Here is an 18923-nt window from a genome sequence, read left to right on the forward strand (position 1 = left end):
ATGCATTTATATATCAGGAGTAGGGAGCATGATTTTTAGAAAAGAATCAGGTTTTGTTTTTTTAGAAATACCATATTTACTCAAATATAACTTGCCCTCGCATATATCTCACACTCCCTGATTTTATTTTATGAAAAATAAATTAAAAAGTTTACCTTGCACACGAAAAAAGTTTTAACAGTGATGTACAATCATGCTCGCAATTACTGCAGATGAAAGAAAGTTGCCTACGTACTTAAAATATTTTTTACTGTCGTGGTCAAGCTATGCTCTGCAAGTCACTAAATGTTTTAATTTAGTATGTTACTTTTATTTTAAATAAAATTTTATTAAATAACTTTGATTACACATACTGCCTGCTTACAATCTAGAGTAGAATGGGGGGGGGAAGAAGTTCTTGCAAATATCTTTGAGAAAGAAATCAATATACTTGCATGTTTTCCCCCAAAATTAAAGTTAAAAATTTGTGGTGCGAGATATTATGTGAGGAATGCTGAAGTGGAATTTTCCCCTGAAATTCATGTAAGAGTTCAAGAAAAAAGGGGTGAATGAATACTACAATGGTTCAAGATTGGATTAAAACAGTTTGAAACCGCTCTCAAGACCGTAATCACCATGGTTTAAAAAAAAGGTGATCTTATTATTCCAAAATGATAAAAGGACAAGCAATAATGAAACTGTTTGTTTTCGTTTAATTACAGAAGCATTATTGCCAAAGAATGAAATATATTGCATGATGAAGGTGAGCTGCCGATCACGTAAATAACATTGATAATTAAAATTTAAATTCATTCATTTTATAAATAATGTGAGCAATTATAATAAATAATGAGGATTTAATTATAAACGTCAATTTAGCTTTTTCCTAAAAAACTTTAGTTTCCAAAATTCCTCACATAATATCTCGCACCACGAATTTTTAACTTTAATTTTGGGGAAAAAAGTACAAGTTATATTTGAGTAAATACGGTATATTGATTTCTTACTCAAAGATATTGGCAAGAACTTTTTCCCCCCATTCTACTCTAGATTGCAAGAAGCAGGCAGTATGTGTAATCAAAATTATTTAATAAAATTTTATTTAAAATAAAAGTAACATACTAGATTAAAACATTTAATCTAGTATGTTAAGAGAGCATAGCTTGACCACCACAGTAAAATATCAACAATGTTTGTGTGTATCAATGGAATAACTACGTTTTTCCCCTGCCCTTTGCTGGCTCTTGAGTCCATGGCCCTGCACACTGTGAGGTTTGTAGCATGGTAATTATGCCACTGATGTATGGAGAGGAAAAGAAACTTAAAAGACATGATTGACATGTGATTTTTATTATAACTGTGTGTGTGGACTCCTTAGTCAGCCTTATGAGTCATTACACTTCACAACACTTGAGTGTAAAATCACTTGGCTTTCCATTATAAATTATCACAAATGTTAACATACTGTAAAGTGTTAACATACTGTAGCAAATATAAATTAGATAGAGAAATAAGTAAAAAAGCAACATAATATCTACAGTAACAATGTGTATATATATTAAAATACACTTGCCGTACAAAATATATAAAGAAGTGCAGCCGAAAAAAGACATACTCTTGTACATAATACATAAATACATACATACATGGGGAGGTTCACATTAATTTGGGGATATGACGATATACTACAGCAACAGAAACATTACTATATATTAGTTCTCTGTAGACAGTGTACAACAATGGGCACAGATTGAGGAGTTTGGCACCATATAGGTCAGTTGCCCTTGGCAGACGGTTCTAGCTGACTTGAGTACTAATTGTATTTGTCATATACACACGTGTGTACATACATATAATGCACATCTTTGGCTCAGAGCACTTAATGTTGCAGTTCTTTGAAGGGAAGTTGAAAACGCGCAATAAAAATTTTCACTCGGATAACAGATCTCTAGCCCCCCCTCTTTCCCCTCGTATACTTGGTAGTTGTACTGAAATGAAGCACTTCTTCATAATGAAATGTGACTCAGTGATGTGTCTGAAACGTGTATTTTACTGTAGCACTAAGTTAGCACTGAGTATCGCCTCATCCTTTCACCTTATGGCTAGGAGATGTAAAAACCCTTTCCCGACTAGATTCCCTGGCTAGATTTCTCCATTGTCCACCTTCACAGTGTCCTAATGTTTGATGTGTTGGAGTATTGCTCCCCCTCCTCTTGTTACGCCGATATTTTGTAAAGTCTTCACCAAAGACATCACCAGTTCTGAGAGCAGATATGAGATCATCAAATTCTCCCTTTGCTGTTGTTCCACTAATTGTTCGAATGCCATTGATGCTGCCATTCTTAGTCTCCAGTTCACCTTTGAGAAAATTACTTTTCTGGCTTTTGTCTCTTTTCTTTAGCTGATGGAAGACAGAGAAACTATATCAATGTTGTGTAGCTGCATGCTCTACACTCAATAATAACAATAATAATTACATAAAATAATAATGTTGTTTTAGGAGTAGGTCTACAAATTTAGAATTAAGCACTGCATTTTAATGAAAATGAAATTAGTATAATAATACTTTTAAGTATAGAATTACGCTTCAGGCAAATAGACTGGTTTATGCATAGGCAATTACTCATCTTAATATTTAACAGTATTAGCACAACATCTTAAAAAAATTAATAAATACAATCATTTGTTTTGTTGCTGATATTTTCTGCATTTCAAATTAGCATCTGTGAAGCATAAAAACACTTTTCACAGTACACAAGGAAGGCGTAAATAATCAACTAGTTTTGAGACAATTTTTAACTTGTAATAGACAAACAAACTAATCTCCTATCATGGGATGTCCCCCCCCCCCCCTCTCCCTCTAGGGTGTTTTAAAATGACTGTCTCCCAGATTTTTGATAAATTAATGCAGCCATACTTGTGAAGGTTTGGGAAATGCTTCACTGCTAATGATAACTCCAAAAATCGTCGCTTAGATTTGTAACAACTTCTGTATTGTATTGTAGTTTTTTCTTTTAATTCTATATAAAGTTATTACTACTATTCTCAGCCACTATTTCAGGCGTGACTATCAGCACTGGCACTTCCTGAACTTCAAAACACAGGGTTACATTAAGAATTATGTTGTTGTTATAATTATCATTATACAAGAACATCCATGGTATTTGAACTCTTATCACAGAAGCCTGCATTAACTCATATTCATACAATATACTTATCTCCCCCCTTTCTTTCTAAACTCGTCCACCAACAGATTAGGTGCAGATGTCTCTGACAATCCATTCCACCCATTCACTGCTCTCCAAACAGAAAATCTGGTCCACATGTCCTTGTTAATGATACTCATACACAACTTTTAGAGTTGTTGGACAGACTTAGGCTACATAATGTTTCATTACTGTGTGCTATAACATTACTACTTTGATCAACTGCTGACTCTTGCCTGACCGCTGGTGAGTGACAGAGGAAGAATAAATAAATAATCAATATTCAACTTTGTGTGTATATATACATATATGTATGGAACTACATCAATGACTATTAGCTAGGATTTATTTCTCTAGTCATGTTATTGAGTCCTATTTTTTTCTCTAAGGAACGCTAGGTTAGTATTAGCCTGTAGTTCTATTTTTGCTGATTTTTATAAACAATATCTGGTCTAAATTGGGGGGATAAAAATCCCTTATTGATTTTCAGCCAGTATGCAGAACTCTAGATCGAAAACTACGATCTAAACGTTTCATGCCGACAAACTATCGGCGTAAGTGGCCACTTGGTAGTACCACACCAAGGCAACTCAATGCAAAGGTGGAGCAAGATCCCTCACTATTCTTGATATTTTCTCATAATGTAAAAACACACAGCTCCTAGGAGATGTAGTACTGCTTTACATTATGAGAAAAGGTCACTACCCAGACTGGTTTCAACCTTTTTTGAGGTCTCATCAGTGAGTAGCTAGACCTAGATGATATCAAAGTTTAAGTGAAAAGAACTTGCATACCTTCGCTATACGAATGCCAGAAAGGTTGCCACTAGATTATATAATAACATATTATAACATATTTTTTTTATATTATATTATATTATAATAATATAATATAATAATTATAATAATAAATTATATTATTATATTATATTATATAATAACATATTATAATATGTTATTATATAATAAACTTTGATATCATCTAGGTCTAGCTACTCACTGATGAGACCTCAAAAAAGGTTGAAACCGGTCTGGGTAGTGACCTTTCTGGGTAGTGACTTATGCTTGGATTCGGCGATAGTGCGTCGGCATGAAACGTTTAGATCGTAGTTTTCGATCTTAGAGTTTTGCATACTAGCTGAAAAACAATAAGGGATTTTTATCCCCCCAATTTATCAACCTCGCCAGAAAAAAAATAGTCATTTGGCTTTTCATCTTAGCAATATCTGGTCTAGTTAGGACTTATTTCTAGGTTTTGAGAATTCTTGGTGTTCTGCAGTCCTGTTCTTTTATAATCCTTGTCAACAGATATGTGGGATGTGGTAGTCATTATCCTTGGGCCATCATTCTTGTTGAGGTTGGGATGATGGGTTAGTATCTCACAGGCTTCTTTGAATTTTCTTTCACACCAGTATTCGGTACAGTGGAAATGGCAGAAACTGGTGCCTTTCCAGTTAGTTCTGCGGCATGTGTCAAGTACATGATCAGAAAGATCTAATTCATTGGCTGAAACTCAGTGGTGCAAAAAGCTCAGGATATGGCTGAATGGAGGAGGCCCTCATTCAGCAGTGGACAGAAAAATGGCTGAAGAAGAAGATGATAATTTGTCATGTATGTTCTTCTTTTCTAATTGATATTGTGTGTCCTGTTTCATGTATGTCGAGTGAGTTACATGTCTTTGGATTTGGTTCATGTTCTTGTTTGGAAAGTATGGGGGAGAACAGGGGGAAGGATCTTTAGAGAAGCTGAGTAAAATTTTTAATTAGTGTAATTTAAAAGTAGCCTTAATATTTTATTTGTTAGTCTTCTTTTTGGATATTCTCTTAATATAAGGAATTGCTATGGCCTTATTTTAATCTTTATTTTGGGACATATTCTTGTGAAGAATTCTATTGATTTTTTTTTTTTTTTTTTGTTGTTGTAGCCATTCTGCATAAAATTTTTTCTTATGTCAAATTCATTTTCAAAAGCCCGCTCATTGAAGCAAATTGTTAAGGTGCTAATTACACCTAATGACAACAGTTTGACCAAAGTGGTAACATAGCACACACACACACATGTGTGTGTATTCCTGATGATGACTGTAATATATAGGTCAAAACATCAAGTAGTTATTTTAATTTAAAGTTATTACTCAACTTGATAGTTTTCTCCATAATTTTTTTATATAATGAATGCTTATTGGCATCTAGCAATAAAAGAAAGGACACTTGTCTGTTGGTTGCATGTCTACTGTGTTTTTGTGGTCTACAGAAATCAGTTTGAAAACCAGCAGATTATCATCAACTTGGAAAATAATTTTATTTATTATGATGATACTACACAAATACCTCCTGGAGTCAAGACTTATCAGGGAATTCTTAATCCAGATTCTTACAAATATGGCATCTGCCAGATTAAGAAAGTGTGGTTAACCTATTTAACCATTAAGATTAAACCATTAAAAATCCCTAATTGAAGGATGGGTTAGTGGTTAGAGTTTAATCTAAGTTGTGCAGTATCATGATGACTATTCTGATGCTGAAGTTTTCTCTTTTTCATGGTGTTACAACACAGAATACAGTATCATACAAAGATATTTATTAATGGACGTATCTTACCAAATCCTCTGGCCTCCTCTTTTAAGAGGGTTGCAACTGATGACCAGTCTGCTTCCATGCCTCTCTAGCTCTTGCTTCTGTAAGACTCTTGCCCATACAGTCTTTGAAGTTGTCTTTCTATTGCAGTCAGGGTCTTCCTCTCCTTACCTTCACCATCCCCAGCAATACTATTCTGGGGAGCTCTCCAGAAAAACCTCTCATCAAATGTCCTGCAAACGTTATTTTTCTTCTTTGGATATATAGTCTCTTTTCATCTTGAATCTTTTAAAAGCCTCTTCATTGCTCACTCTTTCAGTTCAACTGATACAATCCATTTTTCTCAAGCATCACATTTCAAACGCATTCAATTGGTCACTCATCTGCTTATTGATCATCCAGGACTCACATCCATACGCCCCCATTCTCCAGATCATTGTCTTGAGGATTCTTACTTTTAACTGTTTGTTCAGATTTCTGTTTCCTAATATGTGGTATATTTGTAAAAATGCTGCTTTTGCTTTTTTAATTCTGTTCTTAATTTCATAATTAGATCTATTGTCATCTGTTATCCAACTCCCAAGGCATTCAAAACTTTTTACATTCTCTATTCTTTGTCCATTCAGAGTGATTTCCATCCCATCATTTCCTTTCCTTGAAATCTTCATCACTTTTGTCTTCTGAACGTTTATTTTCATTTCATATTCCAACCCTATTCAGTCTATTCAAAATTCTTTGCAAACCCTCCTCTGTTTCACTCATGAGTACGATATCATCTGCATAATCTTATATTATTTATCAGATGTCCATTTATCTTTATTCCATCCTTCAGATCTTCCAAGGCCTCCCTCATCATCCATTCACTATAGACATTAAAAAGGAGTGGGAACATCCCACACCCTTTTCTTATGGGGATCCATTCAGAATCCTCTCCTTCAAATTTAACTCTTGAGTTTTATATATTCTGAAGAACAGTCTGATATTTTTTTCATCTATTCCTATTTTATGCAAAATATCAAATAAAACAAAGTTATTAACGTTATCGAAAGCTTTTTCATAATCCACAAAGCATAGATATAAATTTTTATTGTGCTCGATCGTTCTTTCCCCCAATATCCATAATGTTGTAATAGCTTTCCTGGTTCCCCTGTTTCTCCTGAAAGCAAACTGTGCTTCATTTAATTCTCTCTATCATCTGTTCCATTCTTCTATATATTATGTTAAGACGTTTGCAACGTGGCTAATCAAGCTGATAGTTCTTATGCTTATTGCAATCCATCATTCCTGTAGTCTTGGGAATAGGAATAAAAATGGATCTCACAAGGTCTTTAGGTATTCTGTACTTCTCCAGACTTCTATTAAAGATAATGGATAGAAGTTTTATTTTATTCCTTCCTTTCCCAATGCCTTCAGCAGCTCTCCTCGAATATCATCCGCTCCTGGAACTTTCCTTTATTCTTTTAATGGCTGCTTCGATTTCCATTCCTTAATTTCTGGGGTATCATCGTTTTCTATCTGATCACATTCCAGATTATTCTTCATCTCCATAAAGTCCTGTTACATACTTCTTCCACCTTATCGTTTTTTTCCAACAAAATCTTTTCTCTTTCATCCTTCAAAGCATCACTTTTTGTCCTTCTCTTCTTCCCTGAAATCAAGTTCAAGCCTTATAGACCTTTCTCATATCCTTTGCTGTATCATTTTCCTCTATTTTCTTGCAGACCTCATTGAGCCAGTCTTCCTTTGCCTTTTTAGCCAGAATTTTTACTTGTTTATTGATCTCTTTATATCTGACTTGGGCTTCACTGTTGTTCTTATTCTTCCATTTTCTTCTTTCATCCATTTTTTCTATCACTTCCTCAGTAATCCAGGGCCTCCTTTCTCTCCTCTCTGCCTCACCCAGAAGATGCTTAGCACATTCCTTGATTTTCTCTCTTAAATTAGTCCAGATTAATTCTAGGTATCTATCAATATCAGTATTGCTGATCTTATTTTCTAGTTCAGCTTGATATTTCTCTCTTATATCTTTTCTTATTTTTCTAGTTGCAATTTCTTTATTTATTCGTTTTAATCTGATTTTTACTTTAATTGTGAGCAGGTTATGGTCACTATTGCAGTCTGCTCCAGGATAAGTTTTTATATTTTTTATTACATTTCTATATCTTGAGTTAATTAGAGTGTAATCAGTCTGATTTCTCATTTCTTCACCTCTCTGTCCAGGTGCTCTCCAAGTATACAGTCTTCTCTCGTGTTGTTGAAACTAGGTGTTAGTTAGTCACTATCAATTCGTGTCTTCTATAAAACTCGACCGGTCTGTCTCCCCTTTCATTTCTTTCTCCCAAGCCATGTATGTTTCCCTGGATTTCAAACCAGAATATTCAGAGCACAACTATGTGTTACAATACATATGCAGGGAGTACAAAAAAGAGTTCAAATTGTAACGGACAGAAGGTCCTGATTTGGCATCCTGTAATGCTGCATAGAGGAAGTTTTTATAAAGAAGAAAGTTGGTGAAGCAGAGGTAAGAGATGAGGGAACTGTAGATATGTATGGAAGAGCGAAGGAGACCGAAATGAATGCTGTCCAGATGAAAGAGGTAACAAAAGACTCGCAAGTGGCATTATATGGGGATTCGATTATTAAAGATTATTCGATTATCTTGTGGTGAACTAGAATCCGCACAAGATTTGTTTTCTAAAGGTAGAATGAATACTGAATGATGCATTGGATATGACGAGTAAACAAGCATAAGAGTTAGTGGTGACTGGAACAAGGAGAATGTAAGACTGGAAATCTGCAGGTTGTTGACAAGAATAAAAGAATAGTGTGATAGGAAAGGAAGTCAGTATGAACAAGAAGCTGCACAAGATTTATTTTCAGAAGGTAGAATGAATAGAGTGATTGAGGCATTGAATATGATGAGTAAGCAAGCAAAAAAGTTAGCAGTGGTTGAAACAAATGACTTGACTGGGAACACGGAGGTTGTTGAGAAGAATAAAAGAATAGTGTGATTGGAAAGGAAGTGTGTTGCCCAGATATGACAGTGATTTTTGAATGTATGGATGAGATTGAGGGACGAATGGTACTGTAAAAGAGTGCTGGACTGTATTCGAAAGGTTTTCGTGTGATTCATATGGAGAGGCTGCTGCTAGAATGGAGAGTAATGAGTGCAGAGAATTCATCTGAGCAAGTAAGCAGTGATATGGAGGAGCATAAGAATAAGGTCCACCGCAGATTTGTGAATAGCAATATTTTCATATGGGATCCCAAAACTACTGGTTCACGACTCTTTATTCATTATATTTAGAGCTGCTCTGATATCCAATAGATGGTAGTCTACAATACTTAAACAGAGATACTTGTTCTGCACTCTTTAGCCCAGTGCTTAAACATTTCCTCTGCATCAATCTTATAAAACCCTTTAAGTAACTTAAATGTTATATTCCCATGATTTCTCAGCTATTTGTCTTAAAGTTTCAATATGATCCTGACAACCTCTGTTTGGGAAAGTGTTCCATTTTTTCTTTTATGGTTTTTAAACAGTATTTGTTATCCTTAATATCAGAAGTGAATTTTTTTTATTGCAAATAACACTGCACAAGTGATCATTGTTATTTTTAAAAAAATCAAAATATGACAAGCTGCTTTCTCATTGCATTTTACATTAGGAAATATCCATTACAAAACTATTTAATTTTTATAAAAGTTTCGAAGGAGTTGCTTTCCAAGAATCTATGATCCCTGGTAGCCTGTAAAGGTGCATTGCAAGTTAAAATGCCCTTGTATATAGGGTCATTTTAATATTTTAACATTCACATATTTTAATAAGAGAAATCACAAGAAGTTTAGTTCATCAGTTAAGGGAAAAATAACTTAAAATAAAATTTTCAGTATCTGTAAATTAAAAAGAATTCATAAAACCAGCATGATGTGATACAAAAACAAAGTTACCTCAGATTCTTGCCTCGCTCTTCGTTCATCATCTTCTTTTTTACGTCGGAAGTTGTCAGTATCTTGTTGTGCTTCATGGAACGATAACAAAAATGTATCGAAGATGCCAAAAAACTCATCTGGCTGTATATGGTCAGGGTCTTCTCCAAACAGTTTTACAACCCTGTCATACTGCAAAAGGAAACATCTTAAAAATAGGTGTAGCAGGTTATAAATAAAAAAAAAAAAATTCAGTGTTAAAAATCAGACTGTGATTGAAATTCATAATACATATGAACAAATATTGTGTGTTAAGTCAAATTTTTCAAGTAGAATAACCAGTTAGTTTTCACTCTACACATAAATCATTTACAGGAATACTTCGATTATTGCAGTTTTGATTATCGCAATTCTCGATTTATCGCGGTTTATAATTTGATACCAAAATTCCAATTATTGCACTCCAAATTCGAATTATCGTAGCCGTGAGAGGTAGCCCACTACATATGCAACCAGTTCGAGTCGCCACTCTCCAGGTATCGGTCTCTTGTAGCGCTTCATTTTATCCACGGTGCTTGCTCACCAGACTGCCCGCCTTTGCCTGAAGTACATGTGGATATTTATTTCTCTTCTTATTTACCCCTACAATGAATGCTAAAAGAAACGAGGATGATATGAAGTCTACAGCTATCAAGAAGAAACATAGAGTGATCAGCTTAGAAGATAAGTTGCATATGATAAATGAGTATAAAGCAGGCATAACCAAAGCCAAAATTACAAGAGAGTACGGTCTAAATGAATCACCTGTTCGCCATATTTTAGACCACGCTGCAAACTATTAGCAACTAGGACAAAGTGCATCGACCTCTTCTGGGTCCCAAACTATGAGAAACAGAAGCCATCTTATGATTAAAATGGAAACACTATTGTCAGTGTGGATAGAAGATTGTAACCAAAAGAGAATTCCTCTTAGTCAAATGACTATAAAAACAAAAGTATTGAATTTGTTTGAAACTTTAAAAATAAAGCAATTAGAAAGCGAAAACGATTCGGTGTCAGTAGTGGAAGAAATTTCTCTGCAAGTTCAGGGTTGGTTTGATCGGTTCAATAAGTGATCGAGCAATCATAGTGTTCGTGTACAAGGTGAAATTGCAAGTGCCGATGAAAAAGCAGCAGGTAGTTTTCCTGGTGAATTGCAACTGATCATTGAAGAAGGAAGTTATACCGATGATCAGATATTTAATGCTAACGAAACAGGCTTATTATGGAAAAAAATGCTCACTAAAAGATTTTTAGCAAAAAATGAAAAATCACAGCCTGGCTACAAGGTTTCAAAGGAGCGTGTAACACTTTTACTGTGTGGCAATGCTTCTGGAGATTAAAAGATGAAGCCTCTCTTTATTTATCATTCACAAAATCCTATATTCCTATATCCATTCCCATATGTTGTAATTTACGGATTAGAATTCCATGCAGTATCCTGTCAAATGCATTAGCCAGGTCCAGTAGTATCACTGTAAACCCATTACCTTATCCAGTTCAGCCGTCACTGTGTTATAAAACTTGAGCAAGTTACTGTGGCATGATCTACCCTTCACAATGCCATGCTGTTCCCCGTACAATATCTCATTTTCATCAATCCATTCCTGTATTTTACCCTTGACTACTTTCTCCAAGACCTTGACCATGACTCCTGATATGATGATCGGTCGGTAATTTGCAACAGTAGTCTTGGGTCCTTCTTTATGCAGTGGAACAATTTTCCCCTCTTTCCACACCTTTGGGACTAAACCAGACCCGAGACTCAGATTAAACAACATGGTCAAGGGCACTAATAATTCTTTAGCCGTTTCACGTAAGACCCATGCCGCTATACCATCCAAAATCCCACAGTATAAACTAATGGTTCCCATATAAACTAATGGTTCCTTCATTTTTTCAATGCCACCACCTGGATGATATACTCTTGCAAAGTGCTCGCTTAGTAATTCCACTATATCGACTGATTCAGTGACCTCCTTACCATCGTCATTCCTTAAAATCATTTTGCCATGTACAGTTTTTTTTTTGCTTGCAGCATATTGAAAGAACTGTTTGGAATTCTCTTTAGATTGCATAGCTAGTTTCCTTTCATAATCCGCTTTTGCTTTTTTTACCACACTCGTTACCCCTCTGGCCTTCACTTTATACCATTCGTGTGCCTGCAGGTCACCTTTCTCTTTAAATTCCCTCCACAGTTGTTTCTTTTTTTGTAGCTCAAACTTAATGGTGTTATTCATCCATTTAACCCCTACTTGTTTTACTATTCGGACCCTAGGTATTCAATCAGCCACAACCTCCTGTAAATGCTCCTTGACCACTTCCCATGCTCTATCGACATCCAGCCCTTGCAGTTGTACATGCCATGGCACTGATCCAAGCAATCTCCTAAGCTTGTCATACTTGCCAGCATCGTAATTCCACATATACCCTATCTTAATCGAAAATTCCACACCTTTAGCTGCCTCCCACGTCAAGACCTTATGGTCACTCTCATCAATAGGTGGCAACATGGTCATATTCATTACAGTCAGATTTTCAGATGCTATTACCAGGTCAAGCACTCTCACACCCCTACTATTTTCAATTACATGCTGTCTCAGATAGTTATCTCTTAATAATTGAATAAAATCCATTTCCTTCCTCACATGTGTCCTGTCCTTCTTCCAATCAATGTTACCATAGTTGAAATCATCCATAATAATTACCCTCCTTCCACTCATTTCATCAAATTGTTTATGCATACTATCTCCACCATCTATTCCATCACCTGGTCTATAGCAACACCCAGCTGTATATTTTGTTCTGCCAGTCTCAATCTCACACCAAATACCCTCAAACGAGCTCTTTTCACTATCCTGCGATACAACTTCAATTCTCCTTGGCTGCAGTTCATGAGCTATCATGAGTAACATTCCTCCCCCCATTTTATTCTCTCTGTCCCTCCTAAACACACTATAACCTACACATTCTATCCCACTAACTATATCATCTTCTGTCAGCCATGTTTCACTAATGCTAATAACCTGTGGCCAGGAAGAGCCAATCAAGACCAAAAATTCTTCCTTCTTGTTCTTAATACTCCTGGCATTAATATACATGAATTGCAGAGGTCCCTTTGTCCCACCCCTATCTTGATGCATTATTCTAACTATCCCATTTCGATTTCTTGTCCTTAGTACTGGCTTGGGTACATTATATACATTCTTACACTCAACTGTCTCACTGATGTCAGCATATCCACCCCCCCCCCCCTCCTTGGTAGTTCTAGTTTCCCTGGTTTCCGCACATCCATTTTCACTTCATTCAGCAACACTTTTTTCAGTCTCCGCACACCAAATCCATTCAGATGCAGGCCATCCATCTTGTATAAATCCTTTCACCCATCAAACTCATTCCACACGTCTACGAATTCCACACCACACCATCTGCATAACGTGCGCATAAAGTCATTTATGATTATTGCCCTACTTCTAAACTCCTCTCTGTCATACCGTGGCAACAGACTCACCATCCTAACTCTTTCACTCTTTTCTTTTGCTACCTTTAACAATACTTTCAAGTCCTCTCTCTCAAATGGATGAAATGTTTAGAATTGCTGAAAATTTTAAAGAAAAAAATCTTGAATGGCGATCCTAATCTCGAGCAATCAATGAAAGTTTGTCAGGAAATTGAAAATTCCATCTGTTGCTGCCGAATTTTATACGAAGAAAAAAGAAAGAAAAAATTCCATCCGACACTCTACACCAATTTTTATCCAAGAAAGAATAATTGTATGTAGTGTATGTACTCCTTATATATAAATAAAGATTAAAGAATAATCTTGTTTTTCTAAATGAACCTTCATTTTTTACTTAACACATTTAACACATTTCTTTTTTACTTCATATATAAAATTTAATTAATAGATTTGAAAAATCTTTGGCAATGATCACCCATTTTACACGCATTATTTATCCCGATTATCATAGATTTGATTATTGTGGTATTTTTCGTGGCAACAATAACCGCGATAATCGAGTTATTTCTGTATATATATATATATTATGTAGTGAAATTGGCAATCTTTGTTGTTGTTATTATTATTTTGGTAACCTCCATGTAGTCAATAGACTCTCATCATGGGTGGGTCCACTCAACCAACAGCATGTCTATCATAATGAACTTTAAAGTTATTTACACTCCCTGCATTCATAATGACACCACCAATATGTATTCCACTCACTAACAACCCTCTAAGCAAAATATTTACTCCTCACACCCCACATCTTTATACAACTTTCAGGGATGGCCTCTCGTTCTTCTTATCTTAACATCCACTCTTTTTATAATTCAATATACATTAATCTGATAGAATCTCTTAACTAACTTGAAGTTCTCTATCATATCTCCTCTTTTCCTCCTATCCACCAGTCTCTGTAATTCATATTCCCTCAATTGTTCTTTATAACTAACTCTCCAGTGTATCGATACTCGGAGCGTTAACATATTGCAACAGTGGTTATAGCAGCTCATTGACTTACTTGGTTACTGAAAAGCAGAGACAAGCAGATTATTATATTATACATCTTTATACAGCCTTGATAAGACTCCATCTTGATTACTGTGTGCAGATCAGGGTGCCAGGGTTTCTTGGTGATGGAGAAGAGCTAGAGAGGATGCTGAAGTGAGCAACCAAGATGGTAGCAGGTCAATGGAATGAACCTTACGTGAACAGGTTAAAGATTTGTGGGTTACAGAAGCTGGTTGACAGGCACAAAATGTGTGATATCACAGATACACACAAATTGCTGAAGGGTTTTTACAAGATTAATGCAGAGCAAATTTTTCAGAACGGGTCTGGTGGTGGTGGTGGGAGAACAAGGGGTTCATTCATAGAAACTGAGCAAGTGTGTTAGAACTAGATTTTTTGCTTGGAGAGTGGTCAGTGGGTCAATGAGTTGAATAGGTTGGTTACTAATTTTTTTTTTTTGTATAAAGAACTCTTCATGAACAGAGATTAAAAAAAATACAACAAAGTATTATATTATATTATAACTTACCTTCACTTTCATATCTTGAAAGTTTTCTTCAATTTCTGAGAATTTGTAAGTAGCCATGGTAATAAACTCTTTCATGACTGGTATATATTTATCTCCTGGAACATGAGGTTGACTTCTATGAAATTCCAATTCCTACATGGAAAAATACATGGTTAGTATGAATTTTAGTGTGGAGAGGGGCTGAGGATAAATAAATAGGGAAGTTCATTTTGACATTTTCATATGTACAGCAAGTTATATATGACCTTTCAATCTTCAAACATTTCCATGAAATCACTAATCTCTCTCTCTCAAAAAAAAAAAAAAAAAAAAAAAAAAAAAACCTAATATAGTATTCCAGGAATAGCCTTTTGCTTTATCCCTGTCTTCTTCCAATCTACAAGAGAGTCTCTTCCATGTTTGCAAACTTTGTTTGCTTACACTTGGATAAAAGATTAAACTAAATTTATTAGTCTCTTCCATATTCATCTGACGATGACTTATCTAACTTATGAGTTGCAGTCATATCATTCTTCTTCCTCCTCCTCCTCTGTTAATTTTGAGCCAGGTTGTTTAATTTTTGATTTTTGATTATTACTCCCAGCCACACCCATTGCCTTTTATTTATAATTGTTCAAAAAATCAAAATTGTATATAATCCCCCCCCCCCCAACACATTTGGTTTCATTATTTTGCTTAAGAAAGGCCAACCATTGATTTATATTTTAAAAAATAAAATAAAATAAATAAACGTAATGGGTTGCATTGAAATGGCTTTGGAGTGAGTGCACTGGAGAAAGTGTTACTGGATGGAATTATAGTCTGTGGAAGTACAGTGTGTGATGCATGCAATAGATCAGAAGAAAGAGATAAAGGGAAAATCAGGAGATTGGTACTGAAGTGCTTGGCAGTGGAAACAGTAGCAGTGTGAGAAATGAATAGAGAATGGGAATGCAAGAGGAACAGGGAAACGGGGGGGGCCTTCGGTGAACACGGAGACATGCTTAGGGAGAGTGGATGTTAAAAGCAGCAGTGGATGTGTGTATTAAGATGGAGTATGTGGTGTGGACTGAGCAGCAGATATATGTAGTAAATGGTGATAAAGGTGAGTGGAGAAATCACAACCAACACATGTCTTGGATAGGGATGGCTATAGACCTAAAAATGAACTGCTCTATTTGTTTACAAATGCCAGAATTATCAGAAATAAGGGGGATGAAATGGTTTCAGTGATTGAGTTTATTCACCCCAAAATCATTGGAATAAGTAAAATGTGGTTGAATGAAGATGATATCGTAACAGGAATAGAAATGGAAGTATTTCTTCCTTTGTTACTAATCAACAACTTGGATTAGTAACAAAGGAAGGTTAATTAATATGGGTGGTATAGATTGGAATGAACAGATAGCATTTGGGAATAAGGAAAACAAATTTCTCGAATTCTTGAGAGATAACTATCTCAGGCAGCACGTAAAGGGAGCATGCGAGGAAGAGTTGTAGATCAGATCATTTCATGAGAGGATGTAATTAAGAGGGGTTTCACACTCTCCTCCGGTTGGTGAAAATAATCAAAGTAATCACCTATGTTGTGGCTAGTCATATGCAGATTCTCGTGAGAAAAGGATATATGTGGAATTATAAGGCTGGTGATTGACAAGCTTAGGAGACAGCTTGGAGCTATAACATGGGATAAGAAGTTAAGTGGGAAGGAAATAAATGCTGCATGGAAATGAAAAAGAAATGCATAACAGCACCAATGTGTGAATGTATTCCAAAGACCAAAAGATTGAATAAGGTAGGTGTAAACTGGATGAATGCAGAGCTTAAGCATGAAATCTGGAAAAAGAAAGTACTTTGGAGGAAGTACAAGATGAATAATGGTAATGTTCAATCAAATGAAGAGTATAAAGAACAAGCCAGAAGTGACTTAGTAAGGAAAACAAAAGTAGAGTATGAGCAGAAATTGGCAAATCAGGCAAAGAAAAACCCTAAAGAGTTTATTTTAGATATGTGGAAATTAGAAGGAAGAATGATCATAGTAAGATGAAGTTAATGGATGAAAGTGGTAGAATGGTAACTGCTGCAGAAGGCATTGTTGAGGTATTCAATGATCAATTTATAAGGATGTTTCATCCTGATGAGGGTGGAATCATGAAGAAATTAAGTGTATACAACATAGGAGAGAATGGCTCAATTGTGAGTGAGCAGGAGGTATTTGAATATAAATAAACTTGATGTCAATAAGGCAATAGGATTTGGGGAATGTTCCAGGGATTTAGCAGTAGCATTGGCATGCCTGTTTAATATAAGTCTTGCAACAACACAGTTTCCAAGGAGTGGAAGGAGGGTAAAATTGTTCCACTGCATAAAGGTGGTGATAAGCTTCAAATTATAGGCCAAACTGTATATCTGGAGTTGCAGTGAAGGAACTGGAGAGATTGGTGAGAATTAGGATACAGTAACTCGTTGATAACCACAGTATTCTCTGTGGTTATCAGCATGGGTTTGTTAAGGGGCGATCATCTTTCACTAACTTTCTTATGTACTATAACAAGGTGACAAATACCTTGTACAGGGAAGATGCATATACAGTGGTGTACTGGGATTTTGCAAAGGCTTTTGATAGACTGCCACACAACATAAGCTCTTAAATAAATTGAAACAGATGGGGTTGGATAACAGACTTCTGAGTTGGATCAGTGAGTGGCTCTCGGATAGGTATCAGAAAGTTGTAGATGGGGGTGCAGTATCCCAAAAGAGAAAGGTCACTAGTGGCATGCTGCATGGCAGTTTTGGCACCATTCTTGTTCAGTTTGTATGTTAATGATATTGGGATGAGTTTAACTAGTGATATGCATCTGTTTGCAGATGATGCAAATTGGGGAGAGCAATGCAAATTCAAGCAGATGTTATGGTCTTACAAGAGGACTTGAATAGATTGCATGAATGGGCAGGTAAGTGGAACTGTCAGTTTAGTGTTGCAAAGTGTAAGGTTTTGAGATATGGTAAGTAACGTTCAAGGAAGTAGAGGAGATGAGAGATGTAGGAGTGATAGTGGACAAGCACCTAAAATTCAGGAGGCACATTGCACTAGTTGTAAAGACATCACATCAGATAATGTCAACAATGCAGAGGACCCTGACATGCAGAAATAGAGAGTTTTGATTCCATTGTATAAGGTCTTGATCAGGCCTCATATCGATTATTATGCACAGATTTAGTCACTGGGCTTTCATAGTGATGAGGTTATGTTGGAAACGGTCCAGAGAAGATTCACAAAGGTGGTCAGTGGTCTTGGGAATGTGAGTATGAGAACAGATTGAGAGAATGTATGTTGCAGAGCTTCGTGAATAGAAGGAAGATGGGGGGGGGGATATGATTGAGACATATCAGCTAGTCAGGGGTTGTTATCAGGTCGATATGGAGGAGATTTTTCATAGAATGGATGGGGGAGGTAGAACAAGAACCCATCACTGGAAACTGTATAAGGAGGGTGTGAGCAGAGGATTGAGGAGCAGGTTCTTTGCATGGAGAGTGGTTGGTGAATGGAATGCATTGCCTGAGTGTGTTGTGGGTGTAGACACATTGAATCAATTTAACACATGTTTGAATGAGCATTGTGTGCAATAGTGTGTACCTCCCACAATGAGTCTCTGACTCTGTGGAGGTCATATTTTAATAATAATAATAATATGTAAGGATTCAGTTGCAGTGGGTGAACCAATAATTCAAAGTCAAGCCTGCATTCTTCACAATCAAATATATTAATCTACTGTCAACTTCATTACACTAATCAAAACTATATATTTACTCTCAGATTATTGATTTCCTGCAATTTGTAATGCTTTTTAAAAAATGTGGTATTCTTAAAATGTGAAGGAATACCTACTCACAAGATTTTTTAAGCCTAATAATGGACAGGATTCAAGCCAGTTTGTTGACTTGGATTTCTAAATGTCATGAGAACTTCTTTACTTTCAAAAGTGAATGAACAGGAAATCACTGATTTCAAACTGAAAAATCAGGGGGGTTTTCTGTTCAGTTTTAGTATTTTTATAATATTTGAAAATTGGCCCAGTCTTGCACTGAGCCAAGTTCCAAAGGAGTAGAAAGAAGATAAAATTGTTCCATTTCTTAAGGGAGGTGAAGACTAGGGCTTTGAATTATAGGCCA

General features: G+C 35.8%; 1 protein-coding gene across 1 annotated transcript in view; it reads right to left on the reverse strand.

The window, feature by feature from the left end:
• Positions 1-1310: 1310 nt before the first annotated feature.
• Positions 1311-18923, reverse strand: part of LOC150102751 (disheveled-associated activator of morphogenesis 1-like) — a 527894-nt gene continuing 510281 nt past the window's right edge. Inside the window, exons 23-25 of the mRNA XM_090398621.1 lie at positions 14772-14903; positions 9712-9882; positions 1311-2380 (exon numbers count right to left, since the gene is read on the reverse strand). Of these exons, the coding sequence (XP_090254747.1) occupies positions 2063-2380; positions 9712-9882; positions 14772-14903 (621 nt within the window). The 3' untranslated portion in view covers positions 1311-2062. The remainder of the gene's footprint in view (positions 2381-9711; positions 9883-14771; positions 14904-18923) is intronic.

The sequence above is a fragment of the Typopeltis vanoorti genome, chromosome 10 (genome assembly GCF_054136105.1).
Source record: "Typopeltis vanoorti isolate ZY-2024b chromosome 10, IOZ_Tvanoo_1.0, whole genome shotgun sequence".
In the NCBI taxonomy this organism is placed as follows: Eukaryota; Metazoa; Arthropoda; class Arachnida; order Uropygi; family Thelyphonidae; genus Typopeltis; species Typopeltis vanoorti.